Here is a 14,908-nt window from a genome sequence, read left to right as displayed (position 1 = left end):
CAGGTTTTTATATTTATTTTGCTTTTCAGTCTTGAAATTCTGTCAAGTGTGCAAGAAGGACAGGTAGTTATTTACTGTATTTGTTTCTGTGTGACCATCTGAGTATTGACTATGTTTCTATTTCATCTATGCATATTTTTGTCTGGTATCTGCACATGTCAACAAGCTAAATTCTTGCATAAGCATTAACATGTAAGGCAAGACTGACACCACATGGTATTCAGGAATTTAAAGCTGTGGCTATATGTGACCTGCTGCTACAATAAATGAAAAAGGAAAAAAAAAAAGAATTTCAATCCAACACTTTCTGATGGGGTGGAGGTTTATTTGATCTCGAAACTTGTGATGCGAACCTCCCCGTCAAAGTTGATGTGCGTGTACTTCTCGGCACCGACGCGGTTGGGGAAATTGATTGCAGAGCCGTCTGACAAAGTCACGATGAAATCTGTAGGGGTGAATTCAATGACTACCTGGATGGTAGACAGACGAGAAAGAATATACAGACAAATGTTAAATATTGAACTTTTACTCCATTTAAGGCCAAAATATTTGGTATTTGGGTATTTTAATCCATAAGAACCCATGGTGACACCCGTGTAACAAACACTTTAAATCTTCTAGAATCTCCCATATTCAGCTTTATGCTTCAACTTAACTCATTAAATCCCTCAGCAAGACTTCTCCAAAATGTGGCTGTGACTGGAAATCGAAATGTGAAAAAGTAGCTAATTTCAAAAAGCTTATTTTTTGTTACGATGCTAAGTTTAAACCCATTTAACAATTCTAATCAGTTAATAGTTTGTCCTGTATTGCATTTAACCTGACTGTATTTCCTGAACAAATTACAGTCACAATTTTCAATCATGTTATGGAGATGAAAACAAAAAGGCAAATTGATATTTGTTTTCATTTATTATTGATTTTTTTTTTTTTTTTACTTAAAAACAAGTCTTCAAAAGTATTTGTTGTTAAACACCACTATTAATGTCACAATTTTCATAAATGTTGTGGAGATGCGAAGAAAAAGGCAAATTTGTGTTTCTGTAAGCAGAAAATGTGTCTAGTTTTTTTTTTTTTTAAATAAGAGATATGATAAACATAAATGCCCAATGTATCGTATATGTCACATCACAGATCTTTGACATTTAGCGGTAGGATTAAAAAAAAAAAAACACATCATAAATGTGCTCTATGTGGTCAACTTATTCTGTGGTATATCCCCCATCATTTTCCTTTAAGGATTACTGGGTCTGGGTTCTTATGGGTTAAATTTTTATTTCGAACATCAAACAACAAGGAGAAAAAAAAATAAAATGAAGGAAAAGATACAGTTTCAAACAATGACAACTGTACAATAAAGGAAATAATAAAACGTGGTGTAAATCAGTTTAAATAAGAGGGGGAAGAAGTTCAAACATAATAAATCTCACCTCTTGTCCCTCAGATATTTACATTACATTGTTAACAGAAAATAGGAAAGTTATGAAAAAATATTATTATTATTATTATTATTATTATTATGAAAAAAATTCTTAGACCACCCTTGTTTTCTGTTTTCTTCAGTTTCTGTAGTTTAAGTTTCTTTTTTTCTTCTTTCAGTTTATTTTAATGCCTGGTACAACTAATGGTACATTTGTTTGGACAAATATAATGATAACAACAAAAATAGCTCATAAGAGTTTCAATTAAGAGCTGATATCTAGACATTTTCCATGCTTTTCTTAATTATGATTTTGGTTATTATCAAGAAAACCAGAAAAAATGGCTAGATATCAGCTCTAAAATTAACCTCTTATGAGCTATTTTTGTTGTTATCATTATATTTGTCCAAACAAATGTACCTTTAGTTGTACCTGGCATTAAAATGATCAAGAAACAGAAGAAAACAATGGTCTAATATTTTTTCCATGACTGTATATTTAATAAGATAAAATAAGAATGCTTTCAAAATTTGAAATGTTAATAGTTTTATAACCCAATAAACAAAGTGAGTGACAAGAAGAAAAATCTAAATCAAATTAATATTTGGTGTGACCACTCTTTGCCTTCAAACCAGCATCTATTCTTCTAGGCATTTTTTCACATCTGCCTCAGACTTTTGCACAGTGCTGTATATATTTACGTATATAGATTTCTATGGATATAAATATACAATAACTGCAAAATAAAGATATATAGCAATAATCCCTGCAAACAACTGCGGATTGTCAAACCACTTCTTTAGCATCATGTTTTTGAACATTGCTTTAGTTCCATCTTTAAATTGTTCCATAATTTAACACCACAGATTGAAATACAAAAAATCTTTTCATGGTTGTCCGCACCCTGTGAGTTATTGAATTAAATTTTCCCCTCTAATTATAACCCTTTTCTCATTCACAGAAAAGTCTTTGTACATAAGCTGGCAGTAAATCAATTTTTGCTTAAAACATTACTTTTACTGTTTGAAATTCCACCTGATCCATATATTTTAGTAATATTGGGCCTCATTCACGAACCGTTCTTAAGAAGAAATTTGTTCTTAAGTCCTACTTAAGAAGATTTTACGAAGATTGTGGCATTCATTCATTTTTTTTCTGATCCAGGATTTTTCTTAGGTAAGAACAAATGCGACGGACACTCAGGAGTACTCTTAAGCACATTTCAGTGCTGACATGTTGGCATGGTTGTGTTTTCTTCTTTTGTTAAGTTCAATAAAATACATTACAGTGAAATTTCCATCATATTTATGTATTTATTTATTCATTTCATTTTTTTTTTTTACATTTTTCATTTTAATTAAATTAAATGTGCCAACGCTTTAACATGAATCAAGTAAATTGGAAATCATGCCGTCCATTACTGATACCACCCTATTTATCGGTGGCATTTCTCCATCCATGGCCTACAAAACAATGGCATATATATTGCTGCTGCCCGAGGGCTCTGTCCGTTCTAGTTCTGTTGCAAGGGACTTCATCTGTGATAAAAAAAAAAAAAAAAAAACTAAAATCAAGCCAAGGTTGCAACCCCTCAGTCCAATACTAAAGACATATTTTGTGCTTACACACTATGGTAAACTCCTGCCTTACAGGGCACACGTTATATATATATATATATAAGGTATAATTCCAGAAAATAAATTGTTTGTGTTGTTGCAACCTGCAGTAAGGCTGCTAAATTTAATTTTCTTCCTCCGAGTGATCTCCTGCAGTAGAACTTCTAGTTCTGAAAAGTTTTTTTTTCTTTTTAACTGTGCTCCAACGGATTTACGCTTTGCTTTAGGCATTCTGTTGCTGTTTCATCTGTGTGGCGTCTACACACGGCCCTGCAGTCCTTTTTATGGGCCCTTTTATGGGCATTACTGGGCGGTTAGCTATGCTAATCCTATGTTAATTAGACTCACCTGGCACGCCCTCTCAAGATGCGAGGAGATGGCATTCATCAATTTAAGAACATGGCTGCGAACAATTCAGCGGCTTAAGAACACGTTGATGAATCTGACGTAGGGTCTTCTTAAAATCTTCTTAAGAAGGACTTAAGAAAGAATCTAAGAAGATTCTTAAGAAGATTCTTAGATTCTTTCTTACCGCCCATTAATGCCCATAAAAGGGCCCATAAAAAGGACTGCAGGGCCGTGTGTAGACTCCACACAGAGGAAACAGCAACAGAATGCCTAAAGCAAAGCGTAAATCCGTTGGAGCACAGGTAAAAATAAAAAAAAAACTTTAGCAGTCCAGAACTAGAAGTTCTGCACATGTTATATATATATATATATATATATATATATATATATATATATATATATATATATATATATATATATATATACACACATATATATAATATACACACACATATATATATATATCCCATCAACCTGAACCTGCACCCATGTCATAAACACACATTTTCCAAATAGTATTATTTTAGTTTTGCTCTAATTTTATAGTAATTTGATGTTGTCAAACCATATTTTTTTTTATTTTGCTCAGTTCTGAATCGATATCTTCCAAAAGGTTGGTTTGATGTATCCCTGAAATTTTTTTTTTTTATCATCAGCAGACCCAACACTGACCCCTGGGGGACGCCACAAGCAATGCTCAACCCAACTTCACAAACTGTTGCCTGTTGCTTCAGTCACTTTTTACCCAATTAAGAATTTCTACATAACAATTTATTCTTTATTTGTCGTGGATTTATCGCAGATATCTGCATGGGCATATCTTGGAATAAAAGTGATTAAAGTTATCAGAAGAACAGTGACACACATTTTCCAGCAGAGGTCACTAGTAGACAAAAAAAGGCACACACACACACACTGCGCAAACACACAGCCTCTCACCTTGAACTCCTCTCCCTGGCGGAAGGGAAAGCCTCCGTCTCGTACCTCCTCGCACCAAGTCCCTCCCTGATATGAGTTGCACACCACTGCATTCTCGTCTCCGTGGGCATTAAAACGAGCGTTGAAATGCATAGTTATCTCCTGCTCATCTGGGCCAATATTCACTGCAAACCTGTGGCACAAAGTAACAAAATAATGCATTAATTTTTAATATGGCTGCTTATATTTCAGATGGATGTAAGAGGACACAGTGAGCACAAAATACAGAGACAACCAAAGCAGTTGCATCATCTCCATCACCCCAACTTCACTGAAGAGAAGTTAACAGGTACACTGTAAATGCAAACAATGAACTTACTATAATTATAAAGTGAGTTCAACTTAATTTATATTAGTCTTTCGATTTTAATCCCTTAAAATTAGTTGTCCTTACTTTTTTTTCTTTCAAAATTATTTTTATTGGATTTTCCTTGGATGCATAATTATATCAGCTGTCAGAGCACACATCAGTTTATCCAATACATCCATAGACTAGGCAAGTACAAAATGAATGAAAACACCAAAGTTATAGTCAAAATATACAAAAACAAAACAAATAGAAAAAAACAAATAAATGAATGAAGATAACCACATAAGAGAAAATTATAAAACAGAAAAAAATAGAAAAATACATAAATACATAATAATAATAATAATAAAAATTGAATAAGAGGAAGATAAGACACAAACAGACAAAAAGAGACAACATAAGAGGGAAGGGAGGGGTTGGGATGAGGGAGGGACACAGGGGGTTAAGGTCCAGTTGCGCATGAAGTCAGTCGTCCTCAACCAGAAATAATGGATCAGCTGGAGGTTTATCACTCTAAATGAAGCCCATCAAGTTGCTTTACAAATCCAATAAAGTCATCCCATGTCTTGTGAAAGTTCTGTAGAGCACCATTAACAGTAAACCTGATTTTTTCTAATTTAAGATTGCACATAATACTCCTGATGAGATGTGTGTAGGTGGGTGGAGCAGTATTCTTCCAATTCAACAAGATCAAACGCCGCGCTAATAAAGAGGAGAATGCCATAACCTTGTGTTGACAGGAAGTCATAGATATTTTTTCTGAGGTTACACCAAAAATGGCAATAAGGGGGCAGGGAGTAACATATTTTTTAAATAGTTTAGAGAATAAATCAAAGAAAGATGACCAGAATTGGTCCAATTCAGGGCAAGTCCAGAACATATGATATAGAGTCGCAGGAAGCATTTTGCATCTGTCACATAAGGGGTCAATGTGTGGGTACATTTTTGTCAGGGAGGTCTTACAGTAATGTAGACGGTGCAATACCTTGAACTGGATCAAATTATGACATGCACATATGGATGAGGAATGTACACTATCCAAGGCTGCGTCCCAACAGTCATCTAAGATGCAAAAACCAAGCTCCTCTTCCCAGTGCTGTTTTATAATAGTTAAAGAGGGCATATTAATTGAAATTATGTATTCATAAACCTTGGCCAGCCTCCCCCTTTCAGAGTGTAAAAGCAAGTTTATAATATGATCTAGATGGGTTTTAGGCGTGAGAGAAGGAAAATCTGGGAATGTCTTCCTAATGCTGCTAAATCTCTCACCTGCAAAAACTGAAAAAACCAAGACTGTGGCAGATCGAATTTTGCTTGGAGTTGTGTGAAACTGGCGAAGACACCATCTATATACAAGTGCCTCCGTTTTTTGATACCCTTGGCATGCCAGATTTTGAAAACAGGGGAGTAGCTAGAGGGGGGGAATAGGGGATTGCAGGAGAGCAGGGAGAAGAGAGAGATGCTCTGGGGGCCAAATGAAAGTTTGAATTGTTTCAAAATTCTTAAAGAATGCCACAAAACAACATTATGTTTGGGGATCGTAATTGAGAGTGGGAGCGATGCCCCTAAGAGAGCGGAGAGAGAGTATGGATGGCAGAGGGAGGCCTCAATATTGACCCATGCCGGACAGTTTAAACTGTCAGAAGATAGAAGCCAGAAAGACATGTTGGTCAAGTTTGACGCCCAGTAGTATAGCTGGAAATTAGGGGCAGAAAGGCCCCCAAGCCGCTTAGGTCTCTCAAGGAACTCTTTACGAATGCATGGGGGTTTACCCCCCCCAGATAAAGTCAGAAATAAGTCGCTGTATAGTTTTAAAGAATGAACGAGTAATAAAAATGGGGAGACATTGAAATAAATAAAGAAATTTAGGGAGAATGTTCATCTTCACTGAATTAACTTTGCCAATCAAAGAAAGAGGAAGGACTGCCCATCGCGCCTAGAGTTGTCCTTACTTTATGTCCCCATACTTGTTCCGTTCAGTAGTATTTACTTGGTATTTGTGAAATATATTAAATTTAAATGACAAACCCTTTTTGAGTTCTGTCAGCTTGTTGTCAAGTTTCCCAGAATGCTTTGCAGCACTGTGTTTTACATGTAAATAAGGGTTTGGAAGCAATCTCAGTGTTAGATTGACATGTTAGGTTTGTTACACATGTTACGTTAATGTCTAGTTATTTATGTTCATGTTGTTGTTTTAGGGATGAGTCAGAGAGCACCATTAGTGAACTGACTATTACATTTTTTTTCACTTATGAGTTTTCACTTACATGTGGGTATAAAGTCTGCAATGTGACTTCTTCATAATTAAAGTGACAGGAGAGTTCAGAGCTCACCTCTCTAACGTATGTTAATTTAAAAAAAACAATCAATCCATACAACTTGAAACAATTAAGTTCGCTTACTAACTTTTCCTAGGGTAATCGGTTTCCGAAATATTTTTAAGTAAACTCAACTTGTTAAAATTTACAATGTAGTCACTGACTGTCACTGATTACAGATTCCACTCTGAGTTAGTGTGAATATCAAGAACGGCCCTTTTGTTGAGTTCAGAAATAAGTAGAAAAGTAGCTGCAGAAGAAGAAAAATAGCCTCAACCATTCTCTATTAGTTGTGATTTGAACTTACTCTGTAGCATCAGGCTTGGGGACTCCGACAAGGGTCATGGTCTGCCCGACCTTAAAGGACATGTTCTTAATGATCATACCCTGTGCAGGAAAAAAACAGGGAGGATAAAGTATGTTATTATGTGGAAATACTAGTGAATTTCACAAGATCCGTTTATTATTGCAGCTTAAGGCAACCAGCAGTAGCCTCTGCCAACTCTTCATTCCTCACTTCTTCCTTGGAAATTACAAAACATGTGTTTTCAGTTATACTCCCATTGGCGACTTGACAAAGATTCAAGTTCTGTCCCGTCCATGAACCTTTCCTCTGGGCTGATTTTGGCAGAGGCTAAATGTGTTGAAAAAAGATGAGGGATATCATTTTTTCCTAAATGCAATACTGGATGACAAATACTCGGTTGAAAAAAAGGCTGAGCGCAGCAGAAATACCTCTGCTTGGTTGCTACTGTACATGTGGCAGGGGAATACTGAACTGTGCCACCATTAGGAAATTATGCTTGAACAATAGTGAAAAACAGTTGTTTGCAGCTGTTTTACATTTTGTCACTTTGTTAAATGGTGTACCTGGGTAACTGTCAACTGTCACAAGGACAATTGGTACAAATATAGCATCCCTATGAGATTTTATGCTTCATTCACAAATGGTAATGGTAAATGGACCTGCATTTATATAGCGCTTTTCTCTACCAACCGAGCCACACCCTAGCAAAACTCAGTCTGCTGTAAATTCAGTGAAAAGGCCCTCATCACAGTTGTTGTTTCTTAGTTTCAGGGTTTCTGTTTAATCAGCCTCTTAATGTCCTGTTGACATGTTAATTTCAGGTTTAAATCTGTTCTGTGTCCTCTATTAGCACATTCTGATCAATCTGGGGGTGGCTGTGGCTCAGTTGGTAGAGTGGGTTGCCCCCCAACTGAAGATGTGGTTCAATCCCCAACTGTCGCAGCCTACATGTCGATATAAGCTCTACAAGTGCAGGTCCATTTACCATTTACTATTCTGGTGCTTTGTTTTTCAATGATTCTATACAAATAATTTTTATTCTGTGTCAGAAACTGTCCATTCTTTAGTTTGCTGTCCAGGTTAGGCTGAAATATTATCTGTTTAACTTCTGTTTCTGTTAGACAGAAGTTGTTAATATACATATGAAAGCTAAACATCCCCTGAATGCTGTCTCTAGTTTGTGGTTGGAGAGTCAAGTTTGATTTGCCCTAGAAGTCACAGTGATCTCACATGATCTCAATGATCTAACATCATCTCACATGAATACAATTGGACTCATTGCAACATCTACAGTTGTTTCTGCTTTCAAGTCGCACCCAATTTATGCATTCCAAGACCGTTTAAGGACCCCAGTGTGCAGAAATATTCAAATACACTATTTTTTTTAAATAGCCCTCATGCAAAAACCTACATGATTTTTGCCCCAAACTGCATGAGATTAGCATAAAGTTGGCATGTCTGTAAGGGAGAGACTTGTGGGTACTCATTGAAAAAGGCTCTTCTCGTTTAGCCAAAAATGTGCCTAACTTTGGAGTGTTATTTGGCCCTCTGCAGGCTATTAAAGACAAGTCAATAGCCAGCAGCCACATAGGTCTTTCTGAAGTTAGAAGGTTATAAGACATTGGAAAAATCTGATTCTGAACAGAGACCATAGAAACAGCAGGAAACAAGAGCTCTTAGCATTTCACAATCTTGTATGTTCTGGTCATAAACACAGTTTCAAATGAGCAGGAAATGATTAAACACAAATACAGATGTTTTTGGTAAATCTTGTGTTGTATAATTTGCACCAACATGTGAGGATACATTCCTTCCAAGCAGAAGCTTCATATTTTTACAAATTGTACTTTACTTTATATTAAATTGCATTTCATCAGTGCCTTTCAGAGGAACTGCAGCTGTTGGCAAAATTCTTACTAATCGCAACAATGTTAGACACAGTCAACAAGAAACTTTACCACTGAAAATTACTTCAAAGGGAGTTTATTTAGTTGATAAAGCCTAGAATGATTAACATGGCCAGGCAGATAAACTGCACAGGAATTAGAGTGAAATGGCGTCATTTCCCACTGACTTTAAGAGCTGTTGTTCACCTGAACACCTCTCTGAATAATCTTGAATCTGTAAAAGACTGACCATGTTACTGGTAGGTTTGTTGATTCTGGCAGAACTTGAAAGAATTCATCTTGGAGTAAAAAACTAAATGCATCTTAACAATGAACCAAACCATGAAATAAAAGGGAAGGAGAAGAGATAGAATGACATGGATATGACATTCTTTCCATGCTCGAGTCCAACTGTAAAGTGTAAGAATAACACATGGCACTGACGTTTGAGCTGTGTGGGGCTGGGCTGAGGTCGCTGCTGGCAGTCACCCTGCATCTCTCCCATACACTGCTATCTAAAGGAATCTGTAGACTGTAGTGTGTCAAAGATGCCAAATCTATTACAGTTCTCACTGACGGAGTGATGAAATCCAACTACCAACTGACTGATAACAATGTACAAGTAAATCGCTCTATCCACCACACATACACTGCAAAAAGCCACCTCTCAAAAAGAAGAAAAAATATTTATATATTTATATATTTAGGTATATTTGGCTTAAAAATAGCAAAATTATCTGCCAATGGAACAAGAAAATTTGGCTTGTCAAGACTTTCCAAAACAAGTAAAAATACCTAATCTTAACAAACCCAAAAAATACCTTAGAATTAGTGTATTCTAACTAATAAAAGTGTTTTTTTTATTGTTGTTAAATGTTTAAATATCAAGTGTCAGTTTACAGATATGTGCCAATGTACTAGTTAATTACATACATACACAACAATACACACTTCTATTGTTTTATTGATAATAAAACAATTGATTCCATCTGGCTGCTTGTTTTAAGTATGTGAAGAGGTAAAATTATGTTGAAGTTATGATTTCTTAGTTATGCTTGAAATAAGAAAATATTACTTTGAAATAGCAGTTTTATACTTGTAAGTATTGATGAAACAGCTTTGTAACTTTTGATATTCTAGTTTCAAACATGTATTTACTCAGTATAGGTCATAAAATCTCAGTAACAAGCTGTAATATCTGATTTAGATAATTAAGGGACAAAGCACTTAAAACAAGTGAAACAGTCGAACATAAAAGATGCTGACTAAGAAGAACTAGAAGAACTGATCTAAGCTATTTTATCTTAGTTAGATTTCAGTTTTTGCAGTGTAAACACATTTTTACATTAACAATGTAATACTAGTTTAAAACTAACCTTTTCCAGCTAAAGAGACATCCCCTTATGGAATAGCATGGGGGGGAATGCATCAACAATCTACCTTGCTCACACTGTAAATCTTTTTACTGTAAAATTACAGTAAATTACTGGCAGCAGTTTCGCCAGTAAGTTACTGTAAAATTTACAGTACCTCTACTGTATTATAGAAATACAGGTCCGTTTACTGACAAACTGTCTCGTAACGAAGAAAAAAAAAATAGTGTGACATTTAAATGTTTAACTCTAAATTATGTTACAACTAATCCATTTAAACTCTATATTAGGATTACTGAAAAAACAACACATTGTGATTATTTCAGCCGAGACCAAAAAAGAAATAAAATTAAACTTGTCTTCTTCTCGAAAATAATGACTTTATTTTCCTGACATGCTCAGCTGAAAACAGTAAATTCCTGAAAAAAATATATAATTTTGATCATTGGAATGCCTGAGCAATCATGATAACTCCCACAAATGCATTGTTTTCACAGCAATATACTGTACAATCATAATACAGCAAGTTACTGTTAGAATTTGACTGTAAATTGACAGCAAAGTCTTACAGTGCACTCAAGAGAATCAAGCATAGCAGCATCTATTCTAGCCTCCACATGATGACTTCTTTTCATTTTACCCTTTAATGTGATTTGAACCCGCTGCCCCTAGCTTGATGTGTTCTTTCCAAACACATGCTTACCCCTGTAGCCAACAAAAAAACAGAATGATACAGGGCCTTCATTGTAATCTGCTCAGTTTATGAGTCCAAAGAGACCAGAATGCATTGCTGCCAATGTTCAGCTCTGGATATCGAGACTGACTTGTTTTGAATTAAGTGGGCAAATGTTAATAAGAGTTAATGTTCAAGTGTTATGAAATTACAATTCACAATCTCGACAGCTGATTTATGTAACGCAGCAGTTGAGAACATTTATATTAGGTGACCAATGTGCACTTACTGTTGTGTGCTCTGTGGTGAATATTTTGACCATAAAAGGCAATCTGAAGAACCCCAGACCCCTAAAAAGTAAAATACTGTTTAAGTTATTGACAATGAGCTACTTTACTTAAAGCATACTTCAGCTGCTTAAGTCCCATCTGCAGTCACAGAGAGAAGTGTGACTGCAGATGTGCCACTTTAAAATTTGACCGGACCCTGCTTGTCCACAGAACATTAAAAAATACAGACTTTAAAAGCAACATAGGAGAAGAACATATAAGTACTTACTTTCATCATCTTTGCAGATTTAGTGAATCAAGTCGAGCTGAGAAAAAATGAGAGTGCTGCAGGGCCTCGCCTCACTGCACCCTCACAAGATATACAGTGTGGGAGGTGTCTGCAGCCTGAGTGACATTTCAAGCAGCCAATACAATCAGACCAGCAGAAAGCATCAACCAATGAAGTCAAAGTGCTGTTACAAACTGTAAATAACTAATTTAGTGCTTAGCGAGTGATTGCAGACCTTAGTGAGGTGAGGATAATTAGTGATTTGTTGACATCACACTGTTACATTGTAACCTGTTGGTGTGGAGTCTGTCTGTGAGACGCAGGAGACGCTGGCCAGAGTGCCAGACGGAAATAGAAATGTATTTGTTGCCAGGGAGACAACCAAATATTTGGCATGGCCAATAGCCTTAATGTGCACAGACTGTATATAGGCCTATAGCTTACAGTTGGATCAAGTGGCAGCATTTCAGTCTGTCTGCAAAGTAAGTAAACTTCAGTTAGGAGAGAAACAGGCCAAAGGGAAATGTTGAAACTGAGTCAAATGTTCAAACTGATCTGAATCTCTGACTCACAGCCAGAAACACTTTCATCGGCTGACATACAACTGAAACAGCTGCTGTGGCTCAATGAGGGAACCAGTCACACACTCAAACTGCAGTGTAACACAACAGAATGTAATCTAGATTACTATTACAGAATTATGTACTTTAGTTTTAGTTTAGTTTTTTGCAATGGGGTATTTGTTGGGTGGGAGATTAAAAGAGGTCACAGTAAATGTTGCCTTATTTTCCTGTGCCTTATCCATCTTCATTATGTATGAAAAAAGTTGACAAACATGAAAATGAAGGACATTTTCACCATAATTTTAATTAGTTTGTTAGTTTTGTTTTCACAAAATACAGGTTCAGTTAGCAATCGTTTTTTTAAAAACTCTCGTTTTTGTTTTTATTTCAGTTAACAAAAATGTTTTTTCAATTCTAGTTTTCGTTATTTTGTTTCATTTTCGTTAACTATAATAACCTTGCTCCCTAGCCCCTTACCCTAACCCCTTAACCTAACCTTCACCATCACAACTAAATGCCTAACCATAACATTATATCCTGTACTGTTCTTTTACTACAGTATTTTCCTGTTGTGTGGTGGGATGATAGCAGTGGTGGAGCAAGTATTCAGTTCCCTTACTTAAGTAAAAGTACTGCAGAATTACTCCATTAAAGTCCATTAAAGTCCTGCATTCAAAACTTACTGAAGTAAAAGTACAAAAGTATCAACATCAAAATAAACTTAAAATCAAAAATACTTGTCATGCCCCACTCAGATTGTTATATATTCCAAATATGTAATTAGATTATTTGTCTTGATGCATTTACTATGTTAACAGTATTTTACTGTTGTCCAGGTAGGGCTAATTTTAACTACTTAATGTACTGTTATGTGGTTTTATTTATGAACATGCATAATCATTTTAAATGGTCATGTTTTTTCATGTTAAATTGAGAAGGACAATTAACTTGTCAACAAAGTTACAATAAAACACAAAACATTTTTATAACAGTATGTTTGGGCAAGGGGTTTCCGAACATATCCAGGGCCCCCCAGATAGCAATAACTTATGGCCCCGACCCAAAATGTCTTTAAATTAAATACTGTGGCAATTTTTAAATTAAAATCAGTTTAATTTACACTTATGACGTGCTGAATTATGTTTTGGCTGGCAATTACAAAGATGGGCATGGCATATAAGATTTAGTTAGTTATATAATTATATTTTATTCTTCCACTACTACTCAGGGTTGCAAAATTTCCAGAAACTTTCCATGGGAAGTTAAGCTGGGGTATTTTGGGGTATTTTAGAATAAGATAACAACAGCTTGTAAAAATACTAATGCAATGGCATGAACAGATATATAGATAGTTAGCCTAGCTAAAGAACTTTAATGGTCTTCAAAATATTTTACAATTGATGTACAGAAAAACATCTTGCAAGAGGCAGAATTGTTTTTATTTATTTATTTATTTATAGATTAACTTGCATTAGATCTGGTTGTTTAAGTCAAGATTATGTTCAAATATATTTTCCACAACTATATTTTGGAATATAGCCCTGTTAAGGGCCAAACTTTAATTTTGTAAATTCCCCTTTATTCGCAGAAATTCCCATGGAAAGTTTTCAACTTTGAAAATTCCTGAAATTTTGCAACCCTACTACTAGAAATTACAGAAATTACAGTAAAACACTGTCAAATTTAATCAGGAATAGGGGTCAAATTAAAAATTGTATATCACCGTACACTGTAAAAAAAATGTTTGTAGATTTTACGGTGAAAAACTGCTAAACCATGACAGTAAAAGACCGTAAAAATGATAAATGGGTTAATTCAGTTTCAATAACAATGAAACATCGTAAATGTATATATCAGCTAAAACATTTTTTTTTTACAGTTTAAAAAAAAAAAATACATTACTCCACTGTAAAATACACTGGCACCGTGTTTGTAACAAAAATATACTGTAATATATATACAAGCCATCACTGTAATTTTTGCATTTATTTTTGGTAAAAATACTTTTTCTCACTGTTAAATATACTAAACACCATATCTCTAACAAAAATATACTGTAATATTTAATTGTAAAATCTTTAATTTATGTAGCATTTATAAAGTATTTTCTTGTCAATTATATGGCAGAACATTGTTTCTTTCGATAGAAAAACTTTTTTATTTTTTACAGTAAAATATGGAATAAAATGTCAATCTTAAACGTGAAATCAGCAGTGCTAATATCCTTTTACCGTAATATTAGAAAAAGTTGCACCGTATTTATTACGGTAAAGTTCTGGCAACCACAGCTGCTGGTTTTTACCATAAAAACAACAGGGTTTTTTTACAGTGCAGATTCCGTCTGCAGTTGCCTTTGGTCTCACACATCTGTGAAAGGCCTGTAAGGGTAGAGAAGTGTTTATAATTATGCCTGCTGGTTAACACACTGATGACCCGTGTGTCTGCTAATAACTAACAACAACAACAACAACACACTCTTCTACATCATGTTCACTGACAGACAGACACACTTACACTTCAGCTTGCAAGTACACATCCATAGAACTTAGTTCAGCTG

At 35.1% G+C, this 14,908-nt stretch overlaps 1 protein-coding gene across 2 annotated transcripts; it reads right to left on the bottom strand.

Annotated features, from left to right (window-relative positions):
- On the bottom strand, nucleotides 1-11,870 carry LOC131983814 (beta-galactoside-binding lectin-like). Of its 2 annotated transcripts, XM_059348625.1 has the most exons (5): nucleotides 11,789-11,834; nucleotides 11,520-11,580; nucleotides 7,299-7,378; nucleotides 4,325-4,496; nucleotides 1-470 (listed from the first exon to the last, which is right to left on the bottom strand). In XM_059348625.1, exons 2-5 carry the CDS (start codon nucleotides 11,550-11,552, stop codon nucleotides 324-326), a joined length of 432 nt encoding a protein of 143 aa, XP_059204608.1. In that variant the 5' UTR covers nucleotides 11,553-11,580; nucleotides 11,789-11,834; the 3' UTR covers nucleotides 1-323. The 2 variants fall into 2 exon arrangements, with proteins under 2 accessions (XP_059204608.1, XP_059204609.1); XM_059348626.1 differs by lacking the exon at nucleotides 11,520-11,580 and having other exon boundaries at nucleotides 11,789-11,870.
- Nucleotides 11,871-14,908: the final 3,038 nt, after the last annotated feature.

Source organism: Centropristis striata, chromosome 13 (assembly GCF_030273125.1).
Source record: "Centropristis striata isolate RG_2023a ecotype Rhode Island chromosome 13, C.striata_1.0, whole genome shotgun sequence".
Taxonomy (NCBI): Eukaryota; Metazoa; Chordata; class Actinopteri; order Perciformes; family Serranidae; genus Centropristis; species Centropristis striata.
Note: the sequence above shows the minus strand (reverse complement) of the source record. Positions and strands in the feature narration are given on the sequence as shown.